This window comes from Theobroma cacao, chromosome 1 (assembly GCF_053813885.1).
Source record: "Theobroma cacao isolate CCN51 chromosome 1, ASM5381388v1, whole genome shotgun sequence".
NCBI lineage: Eukaryota > Viridiplantae > Streptophyta > Magnoliopsida > Malvales > Malvaceae > Theobroma > Theobroma cacao.
In genome coordinates, this window is record NC_142639.1 from 1,310,756 (window position 1) to 1,332,692 (window position 21,937).

A 21,937-nucleotide genomic window follows, 5' to 3' on the forward strand; every position below is an offset into this window, starting at 1 on the left:
AGTTGTAATTTTTTAAACTTGTAAGGGATATTTTTGTTTTTATTATTTTTTGAGTTTATTCTTCAACTATGGAATAGCTAATACCATAAGAGGATGGTATTAGCTATTCCTTAGTTTTGGAGTATTTTGAAAAATAGTCATTTTTATAGAAGGGTTGTTTCTTAGACTATTTCTTAACCAAATAAATAAATCAAAATTTCTTGAGAATAAAAGCTCCCAACCAAACATGCTATTAGTGCTACTTCCCCTAACCTTCAAGATTTTAGTCTTTGCCGTTAAGGCAAAATCAGTTGCACTTTTCTACCTAAAAGCTCCCTTTTGTTCAAGACCTTCAAGTACATTAACTAACTCTTTAAGAGTAAGTTGAGCAAGATCCCTAAATCTTCTAACGACGACACCCCTTAGATTCATATTTTTCCAATAAACTAACTAATATTTTGCTTATTAATTTTTCTTCTGTAATTTTCCTTAAGATCACTTTAATACTTCGATATCATCTGAAGAAAAATGAAGTTATGCTTTTTTTGGAAAACTAGAAGAGATATTGAAAATGGGAAACCAGAAAAGAAGAAGAGAAAACATTTTCTAGATTTTAGTTTATGGAGACTAAATCGGATCTAGGAAGCAGCTGCACTGTAATCAAAGAGTAGCTTAACGATAAAATGAACAAGAAACAGACGTGACCGTTGAGCCTCGCCAGAAACAAGAGAACAAATCAAAACGGCACCATAGTGGTGCTTATAAGGCCAACAAACTAGAAACAAAACAAAACGACATGACCAAGACCGTTAGAACACAGCCAATGGTAACGGTAGAAACGACACAATGAACTAGCGTTTTTGCAACCAGCATCTTCAGCCAAAGACGACAACGCTTTGCCTCTTCAAGCCTTTCTTTAACCTTCAAGACTGATGCTTCCCGCCAGTACTTCCAATAGCTTGATTTCCAGATTAAGAATTACTTTTCAACAGGAACTTCACCACCATTCGTCGCTTTGCTATAGGTCTCATTGCCTTCATCCCTCTTGCGTTTAAGGAAGTCAACAAGACCTTGAAGAGCAACATCAGCATCATCATATCTCATCAATTCCTCTGCTACCTCTGCTGGGGTCGTCTCTGTACTCTTTAGCAAGCCATCGATTTCTCCCAGGAAAGGGATGTGTTCGTTGCTGATGCCTAAATGGTTAAAAGCTAAGAGCTTGAATCCGTAAGTGGTGCAGTAGGACATGTTGATGTGCATGTCCATTCGACCAGGACGCAACAGAGCAGGGTCAAGCCGATCCTTGTAGCGGGTTGTGAATACGATGATTCTTTCATCCCCGCAGCTTGAACACACACCATCGATGCAGTTCAGGATACCCGAAAGCGTCAACTGCTGCACATGAAAATTGTAAACCCAGGAAACAACATTTTAGTCAGCAAAAGCAATGTCTTAACATGTTCATGAACAACTACTTAAACAAGTAAAATTACAAGGTTGTTAGTCATGTCTTTTAGGTCTCTCTCCTAGAACATAATTTTCCCTTTTGTGTAATTGAAATGTTGTTCAAACTATCATAATTTCGTGGTTTATCGATGATCTTCAGGTAGTTCTAAAAAAAAACTCTGGGGTTCTACTGACATCCAGTAACACCATTTGCCTAAATTGCAGCCAAAATAGAAAGTAATTCTTGGTTACAAAAATTTGCAAGGAGTGTACATGCACATGCAAATGATAATTAAATGGTCAAAAATCAAAACTTCTTTAATTTTTTGGTTATTGGAATGTGAAAAAGCACTTACCCCAAATTTAGGAGGTTCCTGTTCGTTTTGCATGCCAATTTGTCGTCCAAGAACCTCAGAGCTGCAATCTATGTCTTCAAACAACACTATAGACCGGTTACTCGTTGATAGCAGCATCTTCCTTAATTCAACATCAGAAGATACACTGTTGAGCGCAAAATCATATATATCAAATTTGAGATAATTAGCAATGGCAGCAACCAAACTGGATTTACCAGTGCCAGAAGGACCAAATAGCAAGTAACCTCTTTTCCAAGCTTTCCCAACTTTATTATAATACTCTTTCCTCCTTACAAACCTCTCCAAATCATCCATGATCATCTTCTTCAGATCTGGATCCATAGCCAATGTCTCAAAAGTAGCTGGGTGCTCCAAGATTATGGAACCCCAAGAACCTCTTCTGTCATCGTTGTCATCACTGAATGGACATTGACGGCTATAAAGCTTTATCATTCGGTTTCGAGTTCTGATCATATTAGCTTCGTCCCAAACGTAAGGTAAGTAAGAAGTCAATACTTTTGCATGATGCTTCTTGTTGAAGCTGAGTTTGAACAGTCTTTGCTCTCCAAACTCATCTTTCTCGGAAACAAGTCTCCATGTTAGTTTAACACCGTCGTATTGATCAACAACTGGTTCCCCCTTCGCGACGGCGATTGTAAAATATTTCTGTTCTCTGGTTTTGTTGACTTTGTGGCGCATTTTTTCGGTGCTGACCCTGGTGCTGACATAGAGCGTAGCTGCTTCATAAACTTCGTTCTTAGTCACGCCACATTTCTCATCGATTTCAACAGTGACGATAGGCGAGATATGACTGAAGAAGTGGGGAAGGTTAGAAGAAAGATAGGATCTGACCTGGTCGGAAATCAGTTCTTGGGCCATGGGCCAGAGCAGCATGATGAATCCCGCTAACGACGCACAGACAGAGAACACTTTGGATACAGTGTTGGAAATTTCCGATGGAGAAGACATGGAAGCCGTTTGCGGAATCAAAAGCAAAGAAGCAAAGAGTTCAGAGGTAGGGTGGGAACGGATGCCTGAGACACCGAGAGACTGTCTATTTTTATGGGCTATTCCCAAGGCGAATAAACCACCTTTCAAAAAAAAAAAAAAAACTTAATCAAGCTACCATCGAAGAGAATCAAGACTAACATAACACATACTTTAAATGCAGTTTATGAAATGATTGAGAAGGGTCATGCTGCGAAGTTGCCTTAGCCATTGAGAATCAAGACTAACATAACACATACTTTAAATGCAGCTTCTGAAATGATTGAGAAGGGTCTTGCTGCCAAGTTGCCATAGTCAGCAATAATGGGACTTACTGATTAAGTAATTATTCTTTGTCAATGTAGAGACATTACAGGCATCATTTGTCATAGACAAACAGCACGAATTGCGTGTCTTTGTCGACTGCCTATCGATGACAGTTGGTCACAGGAAGGTGGTTTTGGCTTTCCTGGTCATTTTTTAGTCTCACTACCTGCTCCATAGACTACGTAGCAATAATAAAAGAGCCTGATTCCCAATGGAAAAACAGGCAAAGACTTGGAAAGTCTACCAAATGTCGTCCTTGTAGATCTTCCACATTCTCCTTTCACATTGTGCTATTGACCCCCTGCGTATACATTGGGGTGAAATAAAAAACTATTTATATATTTTATTTAATCATTAATAAGATTCTACCGATAAAATAAAAAGTGTCTTTGATGTAAATTAAGCATCGAACCACGATTACGGTGGAAATAATATTTTAAAATAAAATATTATTTTATAAATAAAATAATTTTAAAATATTAATATTTTATATGTTATCAAAATTAATCATAAAAAATTATATAATTAATTTAAGTGAGAGAGAAGAAATAAAAAAAAAATTTGAAAAAAATTAACGATAATTATATCCAAGAGATTTTATTAAATCGAGTTAATACGAATAAATAAATATTTAAATTATTATAATAACATCATATTGAAATATAATTTTAATATTTTGATTGTACGTATATAACAAAAGAAAAATAAACAAAAATTAAAATTTTTAAATGCATCAAAAATATTAAATTTTAAAATACGAAAGTTGAAGAGTGGTGTAGTAAATAAATAAAGTTGATAATTCATATGTAAATTTTATTATTTTAATAAAATAAAATAAATAAATAATAAAATAAAAAAAATTGAGAGTGAAATGGAGTAAAGATATGAAAATAAAATAAAAAGAGAGTGACGGGGACAATGCAAGTCGGTTTCTCCCAAAACGAATGGCAGCACATCAATATAACCAAAAAAATTGGTCAAAGAGATGGGCAGCCGCCCATGCGAATTAAAAAGGACTCTAAATTCATTTTTAATGAAGTGAAGGAGGTAGCCGGTCAAGTGATATACAAGAGATGAAAGAGAAAAAGGCAAGAAAAAGTCAAAGAAAGAATGAGTTAATGGACTAGCCGCCCATGTGACCAACTGGAGAGAAGGATACGATAAAATAATAAAAAATAGAGAAAGTAAGGAAAGGAAGTGAAGGTGAGGGCCGGCCATGTGAGGGAAGAAAAAGGAAGGGAGAGATTCTGAAGAGTTAGAAAACCTGAGAAGAAGAAAAAAAAAAGAAAAGAAATCTTTGAAATATTGCAGCCGATAGCACGAAAAAGGAAGAGAAAGCAAGGACTGGTGCTGCCGGGTTTGTGAGGGAGAAAAGAGGAGTTGTTGCTGCTAGTTTGAATGAGAGAAAGGAGGGGTTTTGCTGTCGGGTTTGTGAGGGAAAAAGGAAGGATTGTGCCGCCGGTGGGTTTGTGAGGGAGAAAGGAAAGGTTGTGCCGTAGGTTTTGAGAGTGAAGGAGGAAGGATGGGAGCTGCAACTATAGTGAGAAATAAATTTGGTGAAGGAAAAGAAATGGGAGCCTAAGTGGTGGTAGAAAAAAAAAAAAAAGAGAGATCTAGTTGGCTAGTTGGTTAGTAAGGAAAAAAAAAAGAAATTTTAGGGTTAGAGAGAAGAGAGAAGACGTCGGCTGTAGAGAGAGATAGTGGGAAAAAAAATATATATATATATATATATATATATATAATCAAGTGGGTTGTTAGATTCAAAAGAAATAAATAAAGATAATGCACTGTAACGACAAGTAGAAAAAAATAACGAGCGATCGGTAAATAAAAATAGTGAAGTAGTGTCTTGTTATTATAAGATGAGTAAGTATTAAATTTTAAAATTATATCCTTATAATATAATATATATATGTTACATTTGGTAGTTGATAAAATTGTGAACAGTATGAATTGGTAGAAAATCTTTATGTTGTTTGTATTTGTGATACGGATTTTAAATTTATTTTTTATAATATATAAAAATATATATTTACATATTTTTAAATACGATGAAATAAATTTTTGATTGACTTTCACTCCAAAATCATATCTTACAAGTTTGTGTGATGTTTAGACTAATAACTTTTGTATTAATTCATAAAATTCGATAATAAATTATTTATTTTCCTTAGCATGCTGATTTGGTAAATATGCTATGCTTTGAAGTAAATTATGCACAATATTCATTTTATGATTATACGACTTTTAATCTGTTCTGTTATGCAAATGTATTAAATTGTAATAATTTTATTTTAACGTGATTGAGATACTCTGGGTAGGACTTGTTACCACATCAGGTCAAGTGTGATATTTGTGCACAAAATAGAAATTGTCGATTATTGATATTTAATTTAAAAATGGAGATTTGAAGTCTCGATTTATATTGGGTGACGTTGGTAGTTTCTACGAATAGGTAAAGGGAGACTTGAAACCTTGATTTATATGTGGTGGCTTGAATAGTTCTCACGGATAGGTAAAGGGAGACCTGAAATCTCGATTTATATATGGTGGCGTGAGTAGTTTTCATGAGTAAGTAAAGGGGGACATGAAATCTCGATTCATATGATGGCGTGGGCAGTTCTCACGAGTAAATGATGATGTCTAAGAGAGTAAGCCTAAGGGCTATATTAAACCTACCCGAAGATGATGCTCACTTATAGATTTTTATTTCACTATGTATAGCATTAATACTTAAAAAGTTTTATTTATTTAATGACAAATGAAATTTACCTATTCATTGGTGATTAATTAATTCGTCTTTTTATATTTGAGAATTTTCATTTTTTACTTGTCATTGAATTTAATGTTGACTGGATGTCGGGGTTAAAAGATTTTCTAATATCCTAAACACAACTGTTTTCATACATGTTTACTTGAGAATTATTATTTTTAAGAATGTAAAGTATAAAAACAAAATTTCTTAGTTTTATGGAATGTATTTTCTACTCTTACTGCTAAGTTTATAAACATTCCATCTTTATGTTTGATTTCTCTCTTTGCCTACTCACGGAGTCGATGATCACTGAGTCTATGAGATTCATACCTCTCTTATTTTCCCTTTTTACAGATAGAGATCAGTCTAACATGTAATTTTCGATACATACAGTTCACCGTATAGTAGGTAAAGGCACCTCCTAACTCCTCTCTGAATTACTTCGCTGTTTAGAGTTGTGTCATAACGAAATTTGCTAGATGTTGAAAAATATTGTTAACTTATAAACGTAAATTGTTATTATTTTGAATGAAGTAGATAATAATTTAATTATTAATATTCACTTATGCTCGTGATTATATATATTTAATGAATCTAACAAAAGTTTTAAATGAAGCTTATTCGAGACTTAGTAAAAAAAATTTTTTTTTGAAAGTCTCGAACGTCGATAAAGACCAAAGATAAGTCGTTACAATTTATTTGGTTGGAGACAAAACTTTATGAGTTGGATTTGTTAGTACTAAAAGAAGTATTGGCAAAAATATCTACAAACAAAAGTTGCTGTAATGTTAACCACAAAGTAAAAGATTGTTGTACGATTCTTTACAAATTTGTACATTTATTTCCACTTAGCTTACAAAAAGTTAGTACTTAAAGAACAAAATTAGGATAAAATATGGACTATCATGTATTATATTGTATCTTACTATAAAAGCTATTAAAGTAATTTTGCAACTTAAGTAATTTCGATTAAATTTAATAAGTAGTAGAGTATAATGATTTTATTAATGTATTTCCAGCATTACGGTTATATATTAACTTAGTTAAGTACAGAGTAACCTATTTTTCATAATAAAAAAACAACAAAGTTGAAAAAAATTAAATAAATATCTAAATTAGTTACATACAAAAAAATAAAGTGAAAAAAATAACAAACTTTGTTTGCTCAAATACAGAGAATTTCATACATTTAATAAAATTTAAAAAATATATAAACAAAAGTGCCTCAAAATGGAGAAAAAACCAAAAAAGAAGACATGTTGTAAGAAGCCTCATTTCCCCTGCATTGTATGCACTTAAGTAGCAAGCCATCATTGCATGATTCTCATCCACACGAATCAAACAAAGAACTCTTTTCTACAATTGCTACGGAAGTGACTTCAGAAAAAAAACAAAATCATCTTCTACGTTTCATTGCTTCTAACCATGTCTCTACCTTTCTTTTTGTTCTGTCATCTGCTGGTTCTCTGGAACAAAATTTCATAAAATAAGTACATCAAATGAAGAAATCTCATTCTTCTTGACAAACAATTTTAGACAGAATAACTACAACACACAGAAGTAAGAAACACAAGCATTCATACCTTGGAGTTGGGTTTGTCCCTTCTCCTAGTAACCTTTGCAAAACAGAATGTAAAAGCAATACTACTACTCAATACATTACTCCTCAATACTTTGTCATTCAACAATTACAGCTAATTCTTAGAGTTGGTTGAATTTGAACATACCATGTTCCCAAAATATCTGTGAAGATAATAAAAAAGAAAAAGAAAGCGTATAAAAGGAAAAAACTATAACGTAACGTGATGGTTGAGGATACAGCAAAAAGTGAATTGAGTTTTTAAAATCATAAGAAGCAAAGATAAGAAGGCAGAAAAGAAATCAGTTAAGAACTACCCAGCAACTCCACATTAGATTCAATTTTGTAACTTTCATGTGCTATTGTAAATAAATTTCTTACAAACTATTTATAGAAATAATTACATTGTTGTCATATTAAAGAGACTAATAAGGAAAACAGCACACAGATAAATAGTCTGTAGTTCTTTTATGCTGTTTGCTTTTATCTGAACATGTGAGAGAACAAAAAAATATCAATGGAAGAAAGAAAGAGAAACTAAGGAGAGGTCTGCACATGATGTTCATTAAATTAAGATGTCTAGATCTTTTTTGACAACCTATGAACCATGAATGCTAACCTAAAACCTCAATGAACGCAAATAAAAGCTCATAAAATAACTAAATGATTATGAATGAGCAACAAATAAGGAACCAAAACAAATTGAAAATTACAATCAGATGTTCATTGAATTCGACGCTTGGCTTGTCTTTGCCCATCACCAAGAAATCATTCAGAACATTTACATAGTTTATTTTGCAGAGGAAAAAAATCAAATTTATTAATGAAGGAAACGATAAGAAAATATTTAAACATAGGTTGCTCTATTTTTAATTTTTCAGCTAACAATCATCGATAAAATGCTGCAGCTAGGACAAACTGTTGAGTCTTCATCCTCCCAATTCCACCTATATTCCTGTTTTAAAGATAAACTTAAAATCTCCAAAACTTGAGCTAGAACCAAAACCAGAGATGACCAGACAAATGATTAATATCTATGTAAACTATCCAGTAATTCAGATTGAATGTTCTCACGTTCATGATCACATCAATAAACAACCAATGAAAAACCATGACAGGTTTTTATCAACAGATCGAAGATGACAGTAAACAAACAAAAAAACATCAAAAGGCTCATTCTTTCACAGCAACTAAGAGATAAGGTCAAAAACACAGCTATAAAAATAAATAATGGAACGAAGGAAAAATTAGTTTTTAGAAATACCCAAACTTAAATGGGAGTAATAAAAATTAATTTTTTATAACTAATGGAACCAAGAAAGAACAATGAAAGCCGGAAAGAAGAAAAAAAAGCACAAAATAAAACTGGAAAAAGAGAGACAACAATCAAAAATGGAAGGAAAACCCCGGAGAAGAAAAACGCAAAATCAAAACAGAGAAAGGCACAAAGTACTGGAAACAGTAAAACAAACCAACCAAACTCAAAGAGAGAAATCACGAACAACAAAGCATACAAATCAAAGAATGAAGAACGCAAACTCAAAAAGGAAGTAAGGAAGGTTGTGTAGTACCCAAAAAAATATAAGAAAAACTCCTCACCCAAATTTCAAAAGCAAGTCGGACATGAAATGAAAGCATGGAAAGCAAGCTACGCACACCATCCCGTGAACATCACACACGCTTCTGAAAAGGCGCACGACTCGAAACACCAAACCCATCATAACTTTCCTTCTCATCAGAACTTCGCTCCTCCAACCTCCACGTGGCAAAACTTGGGGACCTCATTGTAGCAAACTGAAATCCCTTCCTGAAGCTCCACGTAGCTAATTCTGTTTGTTTACCGCCTTTAAAATGTAAACCTTCTGTTCTTATTCTTTGTCTCAGACATTCATGTATACTTATAAAAAAAACTTTGATTTTTGTATATTCTAAGATATAAACTTTGTATAATAATACTTTTTACATTCAAAAAGCTTAAAAAAATTAATAATAAATTAAGATTATGGAAAAAGTAAAATATATTTCGATAATGTAAAAAATCTATCTTGAGACATTCTCATGAGATAAATAAAAAGGATAATGGACAGAGTATAAATATATAAATATATATACTCTAATTATCTTAGTCAGATGCTTAGTTTGCACTTAAATGCTGTCAATTTGTTCCAAGAGAGGGTGCTGACCATGTACGTCAAGATAATTGGAGACCAATCGGAACCCTTGACTGCTGCAGTAAGACATGTTAATGAGCACGTCTATCCGGCCTGGACGAAGCAATGCAGGGTCTGGTTTATCTTTTTGATTGGTGGTGAATACAACGATTCGCTCCTCTCCACAGCTTGACCGCAATCCATCTATGGAATTAAGTAGGCAATGTAACACCAAAGTAACTACCATTGGTTAGAGAATAAAAGAAACCAAATAGAATCTAATGAATTATGTGAAGTGAAGACTGGGAATATTAAAGTAAAGTGAAGAGTACGTGTGATATAGCTAATTAACATAGTTAATGAGGATGAAATTTGATCGCCTAGTAATGCCTTCCTCAAATCTGACTTAGATGGAATACTGGTGAGCTGCATGTCGAACACATCAAATTTCAAATATTTTGCCATAGCAGCAAGGCTTGATTTCCCAGTCGCAGGAGTACCGTAAACCCTCGCTTCCAACCCTTCGCAATCGTTCTATATAAATCCTTCCTTGAAATAAACCTGTCTAAATCATCCAGGATAGTCTGCTTTAACCCTGGATCCACGGTGAGTGTGTCAAATGTGGCTGGATGCTGCAAATCCTTGGATTTTTATTGCTTACTAAACTCTGGCAGTATTCTATGAAGCCTTGGAACCTTTTTCTTCTTTTGTCAACAATCTGTATTGACTCAATACATGATTCAGATAATCACGCATGATATTTCCTCTATGCTTTTCAGGAAAACGTAGCTTGTAGCACCTCCTTCCAGTATTAGCACCGTAAAATTTTGGGTTCTAGGCAAGAGCGCCATTTAACAACGATGTTCTGAAAAACGTCAACAACTTCTACCGCTCGCGGCAATTCGGTAGTCACCTTGTCCTGAGACCACAGCTTCCCAACTCTGATTTTCAGCTGAAGGAAAGCAACCCCGAGAAGAGTCATGACTGCAGTTTCTGAATGCACCAGGAGAAAGAAAAACAATCCAGGGCTTTACTCCAGAGAACTTGAGTATTAAGCACGAAGGGATGGCTGACGTTTACAGGCAAAGTAGCTAATGCACCAGTGGGCTTCACGAGTTTTTGTAGCGTTCGTCAGGTCGATCAACTAGAGCGGGGAAAGGAATCGAGGAATTCCTGATCCCAGTTTGATGTTGCATTTGGCCCGACCTCAAGAACCCATTGAAGACCATAAAACCAAAAGTAAAAGAGTCGGTGCTCAAGTTATAAATGTTAACATTCGGCCCAAATGAGCAGTAACAAGTAAGAGAATAGGGCTTGAATTGTCCAAGAAAAGCTTGACTCCATATTTTTTTTCATCAAATAATGAAATGCTAATCCAGATTAGACAAAAAAATAAAAAGGGAAAGAAAAGAAGAGGGAGGGGGGAATAAAGAAGGATGTTACAACAACTATTTGCTGCAAGAAAAAGAAACCCATGCCGAGATGTTGTAGACTTTTGCACCGTCACTTTTTCGTTAATGTCTGATTGATAAGATGATATGAGAAGTTGAGAAGGGTCACAGTATGAGATTCTCCTGACAAGGTTTTTTTCCTTGTTATGACATATATGACGTGAAAAAGAAAAAAGGTAGGCAATCAAACTTTTTTTTGACCCCTAAGTGGATTAGTGATGTATTGCTTCACAGGTAAATTCGCCCGAAACAGTATCCCATCTCTTCTAACACCAATTCCCTGTCACTTGCAAAATGTAAAAATGTCAATCCTGAAAAGGTCCTGCACGTTCAATCTTCTTCCTGGGACTATGATTGCCACGATGTCTTGTAATAAAGCCCAAACCTGATATAAGATTCTTGTTCACAAAAGCCCATTGGCATGGCAATAGCGTGTAGTAACATTCCAAAGATTTGCAATGCGTTGGCGATCGAATATTCTCTTATCTAAAACACTTTTCTTCCCAGCCGGTGTCTCCAAAATCCAAGTACCCAAGCATGAAAGAAAGACAAGTACCTGCGAAAAACACAGCAAAAAGAAACGTTTTGTAGAAAACGGCCCAAGGGTTTGAAGCAAGCAATGATTCAGCACACCCTGCGAACCTGTAAAACACCCTGCAGGGCAACCTTCTCTTTAAATCGAAAAAGCTATCAGATGGGATGAGAGCTCACTTTTGTGCGTTCTCGCGTGTGCTTCCGCCAGCCATCAGTAAACACGTACCCTCAAAAAGCAATAGCTTCTTGGTCAAGTTAAAAGTATAAATCTTGAATATGGATATCTCTTTTGCTACTTTCCAATGACAAATTAATCAATAAACTACGACAGTTCTTTAACTTTTCATTTAACGAAAGAATTAATTAAATTTGCTCATTTTAGAAATGCCAATCACAGAAGCAGAAAAAAGATGAACTTAGTGGATTATGATACAGGGTTGGCAAAGAGTAAAATAATAGTTGTATCTTTTTAAAATTTTGCAACCTAATAAATTGATAAGTCGTACTACATCCAAGCACTCCAAGAAATACATTAGGTCATGAAATTAATTTATTAAAATAATGAGAATCCATGTTTACTGTTCATTTGTTACAGTTCCTTTTTATTTAGTCATAGTCGGAGAACAGTCTGATCATTTACTTCTGCTGAGCTTTGCCTTTACAAGTTTACTTGCACCTCAGCCAAATGATATTGAAAACCACCTGAAGTTCACTGTGCACAGCTCAATTCTGAGAACCTTGAAACAACACCTTCTCTTGTAGCTTTGGGCCTGCAATTGCAACCATGTTTTCGACCAAAGAAATGCCTTCTCCATCATCAATATTCTCGGCCTATGCTTCCATGACTGCCTCCATCATGCTTTTTCGATCCATGGCCAACGATCTCATACCTTACCCTATCCGGAACTATCTCTTCTCAACCGTGCGGTACTTCTTTAAGCCTCGCTCTCCAATACTCACTCTGGTTATAGAAGAATCCAATGGTATGGCAAGAAACCAAGTCTATGATGCATCGGAGATTTACTTGTGCACCAGGATCAGTCCCAACACCGAGAGGCTCAAAATAAGCAAAACCCCGAAAGAGAAGAACTTAACAATTCGGCTTGAGAAAGGTGAGAAGATTGTTGATTTCTATGAAGGCGTTGAGCTTAAGTGGAGATTTGTTTGCGCAGAAGCAGAAAAGAGTAACAACCCCAATGATCATTTTCCTCCAAGAGCTGAGAAGCGTTCATTTGAGCTTAGTTTCCACAAGAAACACAAAGACATAGTCTTAAATTCTTATGTGTCTTATGTTCTCGAGAGATCAAAGGCAGTTAAAGATGAACAAAGGGTTTTGAAGATGTTCACGCTCAACATGCAAAACTATGGAGGAATAAAGTGGGAATCCATCAATCTTGAACATCCAGCAACTTTTGAGACATTAGCCATGGACCCGGAGGTGAAAAATGATGTAATGGACGATCTGAACAGGTTTGTTAAGAGGAAGGAGTTTTATAAGAGGGTTGGGAGAGCATGGAAGCGCGGTTACTTGTTGTATGGACCTCCAGGCACCGGAAAATCAAGTTTGGTTGCGGCCGTGGCAAATTATCTCAAGTTTGATGTGTATGACTTGCAGCTTGCTAACATAATGCGGGATTCTGACTTGAGAAAATTGCTGTTAGCAACAGGAAATAGATCAATTCTTGTGATTGAAGACATTGATTGCAGTGTTGATCTACCTGATCGACGGCATGGGGATGGACGCAAACAACCTGATCAACACGTACAGGTTTGGCTATTTTACCATTAAAAGATAGTTACACGTTTATACTAATTTTCATCAGAAAATTTATGAGTTAGAGGACATTAAACTTAAAACTCGTAGGATTATTTTAATTATAAACATGACTTCACTAAGCGTTCATTCAGTACTATTATTGGCCCAAAAAGCTGGTTTCAACTGGAAACTGGAACAGAGAAAGTGTTTCAGCATGCTCCGGACAAAGGTGCTACCGTCCAAATAGGGCTGTCCCCACTTCATATGCTTTCCCAGCCTTTCCTTGTCGATTCCCACTTTACCTCCTCTGGACGCACTCATTGCACAAAGCTAATTTTTTCAAAATGAGAAATTCTAATTAGGCAATTGTTTAGGGTGGATTGCTGATCAAGGAAAAGATCTTTCCTGGTATGTAAAGTCATCATATATAATGATGTCGATGTCCTTTTCGGACCTGTCTTTTCATGTCCTGTGGTTCATTGAACAATATCCTGGCTTTTAGCTTGTCCAAGTCATAACAATTGTTCGTTGGTCTATCCAGAATTAGACCTTTGTACCTTACTACAAGCGTCATGGTTCAATGCATCTTTCATTCTAATTTCAATTTCCAATCTAGTTATTAAATCTATTCGCCCTTTGCATATCATTTGGAAAGGTTAGTCTGTCTTCCTCTTCCATGAGGATGGACCATATGACAGGGAGCTGGAACGAAGATTTACTCCTCAAGACTGTCTCACAGATTATGCTCGTTCTGGACTCCAGCATACAGTGAGCTCTTACCTTATTTACAAATACAGCTAATTTTGCAGAGCCCAATAGTGTTTACTTTGGAGGCCTTCCTTTTTATCCTTGTGTACAAGATTGTGACCCTAACCAAGTTTTATGGGGTCAATTTTAAATCCAAATGTCTATTAAATTAAACTAGTTCAAGCTGTACCATGCTTAGAATCAAAAAATTGAGCTCAAGCAATTCTCAAATGTGAGTTAAGATTTTGTCAAATGTAGAAGAAACTGTAGTGGTTATGCTTGTATCGCAAAGAAATTGGACCCCATCTTTTGTATTCTGTAGTTCTGTTATCTTTTTCACTCAACGTGGCATTTAGAAAATACTACCCTGGTGATGTTCCTGATAAAAATTTTCTGCAGTTAACTCTGTCAGGCCTGCTTAACTTCATTGATGGATTATGGTCTAGCTGTGGAGATGAGAGAATTATCATATTCACCACTAACCACAAGGACAGGTTAGATCCTGCTCTGTTGCGGCCTGGGCGCATGGACATGCACATTCACATGTCCTACTGCAAACCCCAAGGATTCAGGCTCTTGGCCTCAAATTACCTGGGAATTCGTGGCCACCACCACCTTTTCGATGAGATTGAAGGCTTGCTAAAGAACACAGAGATAACTCCCGCACAAGTTGCTGAAGAGTTGATGAAAAGTGAAGATGTTGACATTGCACTCGGAGGACTCGTCAAGCTCCTCAAGAGGAAGAAGCTGGAAGGCAATGAACCAATGGACAAAGATGCAACCAAGTTCGGGGTTAGAGAATCAAAAAGACAGAAAGTTGAGAACAAGCGTAGGTCTCCTAGGATCACTAGAAGAAAGTGCAGTAGGAGAAGAAACTTGTAATCACTAGCAATTAGTCTAATTTTCCATTAAAACTACTTGCATGACTTACTGCTTCACTCTGGGTAGTAGTGTTCACTTATCTTTAGCAGCAGAGTTGGGTTGAGATTTCACTGCTTTAAATGAAATGTCACTTCTTCAATCCCCAAGAGATCTACATTGTGTACAAATCAAGAATCCGACTGTTAATGCTCCCCTATCCCCCCAGAAAAAAATTTTAGCATGAAAACTGTTAGCAGCAGTTTCTTTTGACGTTATGGATACGTTGGTCAGTCATTTTATCCCAATGGATTTAGAAAACACTGGTAATTGTTATTTATTGCAGCGCACACCAGAAGAACAGATCAGAATTGAAACTGAAGGGGTCTTCTTTAGCCCTTGTAGCTTTATAGCCTTTGCTCCTATTGATATCTTTCTCGGTGAAAACACACAGACCAAGTCTATTTCAGTATATAAAATTCCGAACAAATGGGTCCTGGCTTGCTAACTTTCGGAGTGTAAGAGAAAAAAACAAGGCCACACTTGCAAAGCTTCTTTTTCCAAAGTCATCTTTTATTCTCAAAATACACACGTGGTAATATCTTTATCAAGTATAATTCATTTTATAAGTAAATTTTATATGTACATATATTTTATAATAATTTTAATTTTTTTCATCTAATACTACGTGACTTTTTTTTAAAAAAAAATTATAAAATATCATGTCAGAATAGTTAAAACCGTAAAAATTAGAGATAAAATTTACTTTTTATTTTTATTTAGCTTTTAATCATTGTCAGTATTCATCCATACAATAAGATCTATATTTTTTAGATTTTGATATATAATTATTTATGAAATTGATTCGTTAACGTTTCATAATCGATCCAAACTATATTCATAGTAATTAGTAATTTTTTTACATATAGTTTGTAAATCTAAATAAATTGAAAAGGGGAAAATAACATTATAAAAGTAGAATCATCAACTGCTCAAGCAGTATTCTTGCATGGTGTGGTTTCTAATTTCTTGAGAGACTTGCCCTCAATTTTCTCCTGTTCTCTGGATTCTTGAATCTCATTTCCTTTTGAGGCTTCTTGCTCAAGTTCATCGTCTTCAATTTTCTTCTGCTTGAGGAAAGTAAAGAATGCTTCGAGTGCAGTATCAGCATCCTCATTCTTCATTAGCTCTTCAGCAACTTGTGCGGGAGTCACCTTGGTTGCCTCCAGCAGCTCATCGATATCCCTGAATAGCCGGTGCTCGCCTTTGGTTCCTAAGTAGTTTGAGGCCAAAATCCTGAAAGCCTGAGTGGTGCAGTAGGACATGTTAATGTGCATGTCCATTCTTCCAGGGCGCAACAAAGCTGGGTCGAGCCTCTGCTTGTGGTTGGTGGTCAGCACGATGATCCTCTCGTCTCCACAACTTGACCACAAGCCGTCTCTGAAGTTCAATAGTCCAGACAGCGTCAACTGTACAGATTCAGGTTTATCAGATGCATTAACATGAAATCAACAGGAAAAAAAGACGCATTCAATTAGTAAAATTTTTTATTTTAGCACGAACCTGCTTTTCCTAACCACTACTCCTATGTGCACTGGCATTAGCCCCTGGACGATCAGGCAGACTGGCAGCACAATCAATATCTTCAGTCACAAGGATTGATTTATTTGCAATAGCCAGCAACAGTTTTCTCAGTTCTGAATCAGATTTTATAGTTTCAAGCTGCAAATCATAGATATCAAACTTCAGGTAATTAGCCATGGCTGCAATTAAGCTTGATTTGCCAGTGCCTGGAGGTCCATACAACAAGTATCCCCGCTTCCATGATTTCCCGACTCTCTTGTAGAATTCCTTCCTCCTAAGAAACCTATTCAGATCTTCCATAATGATGTTTTTCAGCTCTGTGTCAAGGGCTAAAGTGTCAAAGGTAGCAGGGTGTTCAAGTTTGATGGATTCCCACAATTTGCAATAGTAGTAGCGATTAGTTCCTAAGGTATATATCTTTAAAACCCTTGCTTCACTTTCAATCATCTCAGCACTTTTTAACACAAAAGGCAAGTAAGAATTCAAGACAATGTCCCTCTATTTCTTCTTGAAACGTAACTCGAAATATCTTTTTTCAACTGCTTGGGAATCATTACGATTACCTTTCATTTCGACTTCATGACAAACATGCCTCCATTTAAGCTCAACTCCTTGGAAGGAATCTGTGATACTCTGCCCCTTGACAAGATTGAACGTCAACGCCTTGTCCTTTGAACGTTTGCTCACTTTGAGTCTTTTGCTTTCAGGGCTAATCTTGGTGCTCAAGTAAGCTTCTGAAGCATTGAAAACTTGGTTGGGTTCGATCCCATCGGTTTGTTCAATAACCACAGTTTGTTTACCAGTGCAAAACCTGAACAAGGAACTCAAAGCAGAGACGATTTGCCTCCGGAGAGGGTCAGGTATGAGATCATTGAATATTGACCGGAAGAGCATCAGTGAAGTACTAATTGAGGCGTTGGTAGTGAAAGCTGATGCTGCAGATGGAAACATGGTTGAAAGAGATTTTGGGAATTTGTTCATTATAGATTCAGAAGAGAGGTTATTGGACTTGGAGGAGCGCATGGTGGAAATGTTTTTCCCTAGAGTTTCTGAAACGTAGATCGGTGCCTTTATCATGACCGGCACATAGGGATATTTTGGTATTTGAAATAAGGATTATCAGATTATGTTAATCCAGATGACAGCTTTACTTCTCTGTATATATAACAGTCTGATATCCATTCAAATCTAATACAAGTTTAAAATTTAATTCAATCTCGATTAGTTAATAGCCTTCATACACATATTACCTTGGAATGATGATTTTATGGGTCAAATATTCTCCCAAAATTTCGTGATCTGATCATTTTGAATGCATGTCAGACATTGCCAATGAGATTCACCATCCATAGATCCAACAATTCAAAAGGGTAAACATTTATATGATAAACTGTACTCTTAGTTTAATACACCCTAGAATGATTAATTGATTATATAACATCCATTATCCCCAAAAGGAAAAGGATTATGTAACATCAATGCAGGAAAAATTAATATGGAACAAGAAGAAATAGCAAAACCAGCCTCTTAAAAAAGAGAGAGCCAACCATATCAAACACAAGAGAGGTAATCAAATTAACTAGAAACTTCATACGAGCGGCTTAGTATTTTTTTTCTTTAAATGAATCAAAAACTTGTATTAAGAAAACAATAATAATAGAGTGGTTAGTGAATGACAAGTGAAGGTATCCACAGCGGATAGAACAAAGAGAAGGCAACTAAGATTTAAAAAAAAAAAAAAAAGAAAGAAAAAAGCAACCATTTCAATAAGTTCTGATTATACTCTGCCTCCATTGCCATGGCAAAGCTGCATAACTTGCCTCAAGATTATATTCCACAGATAAGAAGCCTGCTTTTTGCAATCATCTCTGAATCTTTCCAAGCTCTGACTCTTACCTCCAAATGAGTGGTTGTAACTAGGATATTGATTCTTCCTAAAGGTCTTGCCGTCCCAGTAATTTGTGAGTTGCTATAAGATGATGGTCATCTATGCCCTGCTCTAATAATAACAAATCAAGATTGCCTGGTGGCTTTTATCTATTAATGGTGGTCAAGATCCACATTTAAATCCCTCTCCCAATCTAATTTTGTCCAAATGGATTGAAAAAATCAATATTGAAAATCAAAGACAAAAAGAAAACAGTTTTATTCTTGAGGATGCTGAATAAAAGCATCAATTAAAAGGTATGAACTAATTTAACTTGTGAATCTTTTAATACTTGTAACAAAGGCTTGAGATTGGAATTTTACTTTAACAAAGAAATGAGATGGGGGATAAACATTGAGTGGAAAGAAAAGAAGCACCACCCATCTCAAATAGTAGCATGGTATTTACTACTCCCTTTATTATATAATAGGCTTCTCTTTTATGGTTTCCTTTTCATCATCATCTTCCTTTTGTTCCCCTCTTTCAGCTTCTGTGCTTTGCGCTTCTTTATTTGTTAGTGATTCTGCTTGACTCTTAATGGCCTTTGCTTCCTCATTTTCTATCTTTTTCACCTTGAGGAATCCAATGAGATCTCGGAGCACAGTTTCAAGATCGTCACTCCGAAGCAGCTGCTCTGCCACTTCAGCTGGGGTCACTTCCGTTGTCCTAATTGCCTCCTCGATCTCTCCAAACAATGCATGGTCTTTAATTCCAAGGTAATTTGATGCAAGAATTCTGAATGCAGATGGGGTGCAATAGGACATATGAATGTGCACATCCATGCGCCCTGGACGCAGCAGTGCTGGGTCCAATTTATCTTTATGGTTGGTAGTGAACACAATAATTCTCTCATCTCCACAGCTTGACCACAACCCATCAATGAAATTGAGCAATCCTGACAGCGTTACCTGTTTCAGTAGAAAAAATCATATGGTGGAAACACGTTTCATATCAACAGAAATAATCTGGAAGCTGATTTGATGAACTGAAACTTGCTTTATCTGCACCCTTTCATCAAAATCTATATAATTGACAACCACTTTCAATGATGTTGCTATAAACATGGACAAGTTGAACCCGTGGTGACAATCTGTTTCATGTGAAGTGTTTCGTCGTCTTTACCAAATGACAAATACCAACAACCTAAGTAGGGAGGCATGGCCTTTCAAGGAATCTAACTTCCAAAACAAAGAAACGCCAGAAATGAGGATGTGGCTTCTAGGCGACCCATCAGAACGTTCCTAGCAAAGTACTTTTCAAAACTTAAAGCATGTGCATAACTGGTGATTTGCCAGTTCGATTAATGCCTTAGAAAATTGTTTCGCGTGCATTGAAAACTTCCTTCTGGTCTTTAACGGGCTGCTCCTTTTCTCGTACCATGTTTTACTAATTTATACTAGTACTATTTTGGCTCCTAATGTTTAGCTATATTTTACTGTTTTATAATCTAATTATGGAAGTATTAGAGGGTAGCATTGTGGAACAGATAATATATAAAACTCAGCTATATACTTCCATCAATTTAAACCCACTGCCCTGATTAATATATGAAACAGAGCATTGTCACTTGTCTGACAGGATAAGAAGTATGTGGAACTAAATTGAATCAATGCCAATGGAAAACTATTCTTCAAATTTCTGGTTGTTCTGGACTAGCAGTAGAACAACCAACCAACAATTAGATTAAAATTAAAAACTAGAAACAGAAAACATATGATAAAAAAGGGGGAAATCGGAGAACTAACCTGTTTCTGAGGAGGATAATCCTGAAAGCGTGAAGCACGAGCCTCGGCCATCCGATCTTGTAGGTCAATGGTGCAATCTATGTCCTCTACCACCAATATGGACCGATTCGCAGTAGCCACGAGCAATTTCCTGAGTTCCGAGTTGCACCGTATATCGGTCAATTCCAAGTCATAAACATCAAAATTCAAGTAATTAGCCATTGCAGCAATCAGGCTCGATTTGCCCGTCCCTGGTGGGCCGTACAACAAGTACCCTCTCTTCCAAGCTTTCCCTACTTTCCTGTAATGATCTTTCCTCTTCAGGAACCTCTGAAGATCTCGCAAGATTGTGTCCTTGAGCTTTGTATCCAAAGCCAACGTTTCGAAAGTTGCAGGGTGATCAAGATTCACTGATCTCCAAGAATCCGCCAAGTTGCCATACATGCTTTCAGAGTCAACGGTGAAGAGTTTTATCGTCTTCCGTTCTTGTTTCAGGGACTTCGCTTCCTTCACAATGTGGGGCAAGTAAGAGTTGAGTACCATTTCTTTGTGTTTTTGGGAGAAGCTGAGCTCGAAAGAACGCACTTCTGATCTTAATGTGGAGTTGATATCTCGAGGGTTGTGAAAATGTCTCGTTGATTCTACTTGTTTGCAGACCAAAACCCAGTTGAATCTGATACCATTGTAGATGTCAACCACTTCTTCATTACGTTCCATGGTGACAATGAACTCCTTTTCTTTCTCAGGCTTGCTCACTTTGAATCTTTGTGAAGACGGGGATATTTTGCTGCCTAAGTAGACCTCTGCAGCCTCGTAGACTTGGTTGTAAACAAGGCCATTGAATTCGTCGACGACCATGGTGACAGTTGACGAGAAACGGTTGCAGATCTTTCGGATGCCGAAGAAGACATAATCTTTGATATCATATGGCAAGAATTCTTGTGCTATTGACCGAACCAACATCACCGTGGCAGCAAAAGATGCAGCAGCAGATACAATTGTCCTGGCGTTGGCAAGTTTGGATTCACCAGAAGAGCTCTCCATGTTTCCTGCAGTTAAATTTCAGGCTTTTGGGGTCTCAAAGAAAGCCTTTTTGGGAATTTTCTTGCGTTCGATCTTTGAATTGAGTGTACGTATTTTATGGTTTGGGGAATGAATTTGTCTGGAAGGAAAAAAGGAATTGGAATAGGGGATGGTAGAGAAGAATTGGAAGGAGTGTTGAATTCAGCACAAGGTTACGTATTTAAGGAACCATCACTGGTTCTTTCCTGGATTGAGACAGTCCAACGATTTCGGGCCTTGAAATTTACATCGATTGGATTCACATGGAATTGACCAAAGGGACAGACCCTCACGTTTCCACTTTACAGTAATGTTAATGCCATATACAGTTGACTTACAACCCATCGTTATAATGAAATCTCTCTTTTTTTCATAAAAATAATGAAATCAATGTTTAATATTATTAAACATAATATTTGAAAAAAATTTAAATTATTTAAAATTTTTAAATAAATTTTTATTTTTTATTATATTGAATTAAATTTTTATATATTTTATTTTAAATTAAATAAAATTTTATAATTAACTATTATCTTATTATTATTACTAAAAAATTTATTTGTTATTTCATACTAACGTAGTATTAATGTAATATTAATATATAATAAAATTTATTATAAGATCATATCGTGATATTAGGCCTTATGTATTAACATGCTAAGTTAGTGTTAATTGAGTATAATAGAAATAATAATAATTTATTAACATTTGTATG

General features: G+C 35.9%; 3 protein-coding genes, 2 long non-coding RNA genes and 1 pseudogene across 8 annotated transcripts; 1 reads left to right on the forward strand and 5 right to left on the reverse strand.

The window, feature by feature from the left end:
• Window positions 1–629: 629 nt before the first annotated feature.
• LOC18610868 (AAA-ATPase At2g18193-like) lies at window positions 630–3,365 on the reverse strand. Of its 3 annotated transcripts, none has more exons than XM_018124963.2 (3): window positions 3,104–3,365; window positions 1,782–2,872; window positions 630–1,371 (listed from the first exon to the last, which is right to left on the reverse strand). In XM_018124963.2, the coding sequence occupies exons 1-3, from the start codon at window positions 3,156–3,158 to the stop codon at window positions 958–960; spliced, it is 1,560 nt and encodes a 519-aa protein (XP_017980452.2). In that variant the 5' UTR covers window positions 3,159–3,365; the 3' UTR covers window positions 630–957. The 3 variants fall into 3 exon arrangements, with proteins under 3 accessions (XP_017980452.2, XP_007046842.3, XP_088659055.1); XM_007046780.3 differs by having other exon boundaries at window positions 630–1,374; window positions 3,104–3,354; XM_088802929.1 differs by lacking the exon at window positions 3,104–3,365 and adding an exon at window positions 3,029–3,093 and having other exon boundaries at window positions 630–1,374.
• Window positions 3,366–6,986: 3,621 nt separating this feature from the next.
• LOC148764415 (uncharacterized) lies at window positions 6,987–9,236 on the reverse strand. The gene is made up of 2 exons (XR_016025324.1): window positions 9,029–9,236; window positions 6,987–7,316 (listed from the first exon to the last, which is right to left on the reverse strand). It is a non-coding gene; the product is annotated as an uncharacterized LOC148764415 (long non-coding RNA).
• A 1,850-nt stretch (window positions 9,237–11,086) lies between these two features.
• Window positions 11,087–11,762, reverse strand: LOC108662473 (uncharacterized). The gene is made up of 2 exons (XR_001928334.2): window positions 11,673–11,762; window positions 11,087–11,586 (listed from the first exon to the last, which is right to left on the reverse strand). It is a non-coding gene; the product is annotated as an uncharacterized LOC108662473 (long non-coding RNA).
• A 351-nt stretch (window positions 11,763–12,113) lies between these two features.
• LOC18610871 (AAA-ATPase At5g17760-like) lies at window positions 12,114–15,198 on the forward strand. Of its 2 annotated transcripts, XM_007046784.3 has the most exons (3): window positions 12,114–13,332; window positions 13,981–14,088; window positions 14,467–15,198. In XM_007046784.3, the coding sequence occupies exons 1-3, from the start codon at window positions 12,349–12,351 to the stop codon at window positions 14,947–14,949; spliced, it is 1,575 nt and encodes a 524-aa protein (XP_007046846.2). In that variant the 5' UTR covers window positions 12,114–12,348; the 3' UTR covers window positions 14,950–15,198. The 2 variants fall into 2 exon arrangements, with proteins under 2 accessions (XP_007046846.2, XP_007046847.2); XM_007046785.3 differs by lacking the exon at window positions 13,981–14,088 and having other exon boundaries at window positions 12,118–13,332.
• Window positions 15,199–15,885: 687 nt separating this feature from the next.
• Window positions 15,886–17,594, reverse strand: LOC18610873 (AAA-ATPase At3g50940-like; annotated as a pseudogene).
• Window positions 17,595–18,624: 1,030 nt separating this feature from the next.
• LOC148764416 (AAA-ATPase At3g50940-like) lies at window positions 18,625–21,387 on the reverse strand. The gene is made up of 2 exons (XM_088802904.1): window positions 20,182–21,387; window positions 18,625–19,344 (listed from the first exon to the last, which is right to left on the reverse strand). The coding sequence occupies exons 1-2, from the start codon at window positions 21,202–21,204 to the stop codon at window positions 18,856–18,858; spliced, it is 1,512 nt and encodes a 503-aa protein (XP_088659030.1). The 5' UTR covers window positions 21,205–21,387; the 3' UTR covers window positions 18,625–18,855.
• Between the last annotated feature and the right edge of the window lie 550 nt (window positions 21,388–21,937).

Bases quoted from the DNA above. Each gene is read 5' to 3' on its own strand.
- LOC18610868 (XM_007046780.3), bottom strand. From the start codon at position 3,158: ATGACAAATGATGCCTGTAATGTCTCTACATTGACAAAGAATAATTAC. The intron at 2,873-3,103 runs GTAAGTCCCATT...TTTTTTTGAAAG, and splicing joins AAAGAATAATTACTTAATCA to GTGGTTTATTCGCCTTGGGA. The intron at 1,375-1,781 runs GTAAGTGCTTTT...TTTCATGTGCAG, and splicing joins AGGAACCTCCTAAATTTGGG to CAGTTGACGCTTTCGGGTAT.
- LOC18610871 (XM_007046784.3), top strand. From the start codon at position 12,349: ATGTTTTCGACCAAAGAAATGCCTTCTCCATCATCAATATTCTCGGCC. The intron at 13,333-13,980 runs GTTTGGCTATTT...TGGAAAGGTTAG, and splicing joins AACCTGATCAACACGTACAG to TCTGTCTTCCTCTTCCATGA. The intron at 14,089-14,466 runs GTGAGCTCTTAC...AATTTTCTGCAG, and splicing joins GTTCTGGACTCCAGCATACA to TTAACTCTGTCAGGCCTGCT.
- LOC148764416 (XM_088802904.1), bottom strand. From the start codon at position 21,204: ATGGAGAGCTCTTCTGGTGAATCCAAACTTGCCAACGCCAGGACAATT. The intron at 19,345-20,181 runs GTTAGTTCTCCG...CTACTGAAACAG, and splicing joins ATTATCCTCCTCAGAAACAG to GTAACGCTGTCAGGATTGCT.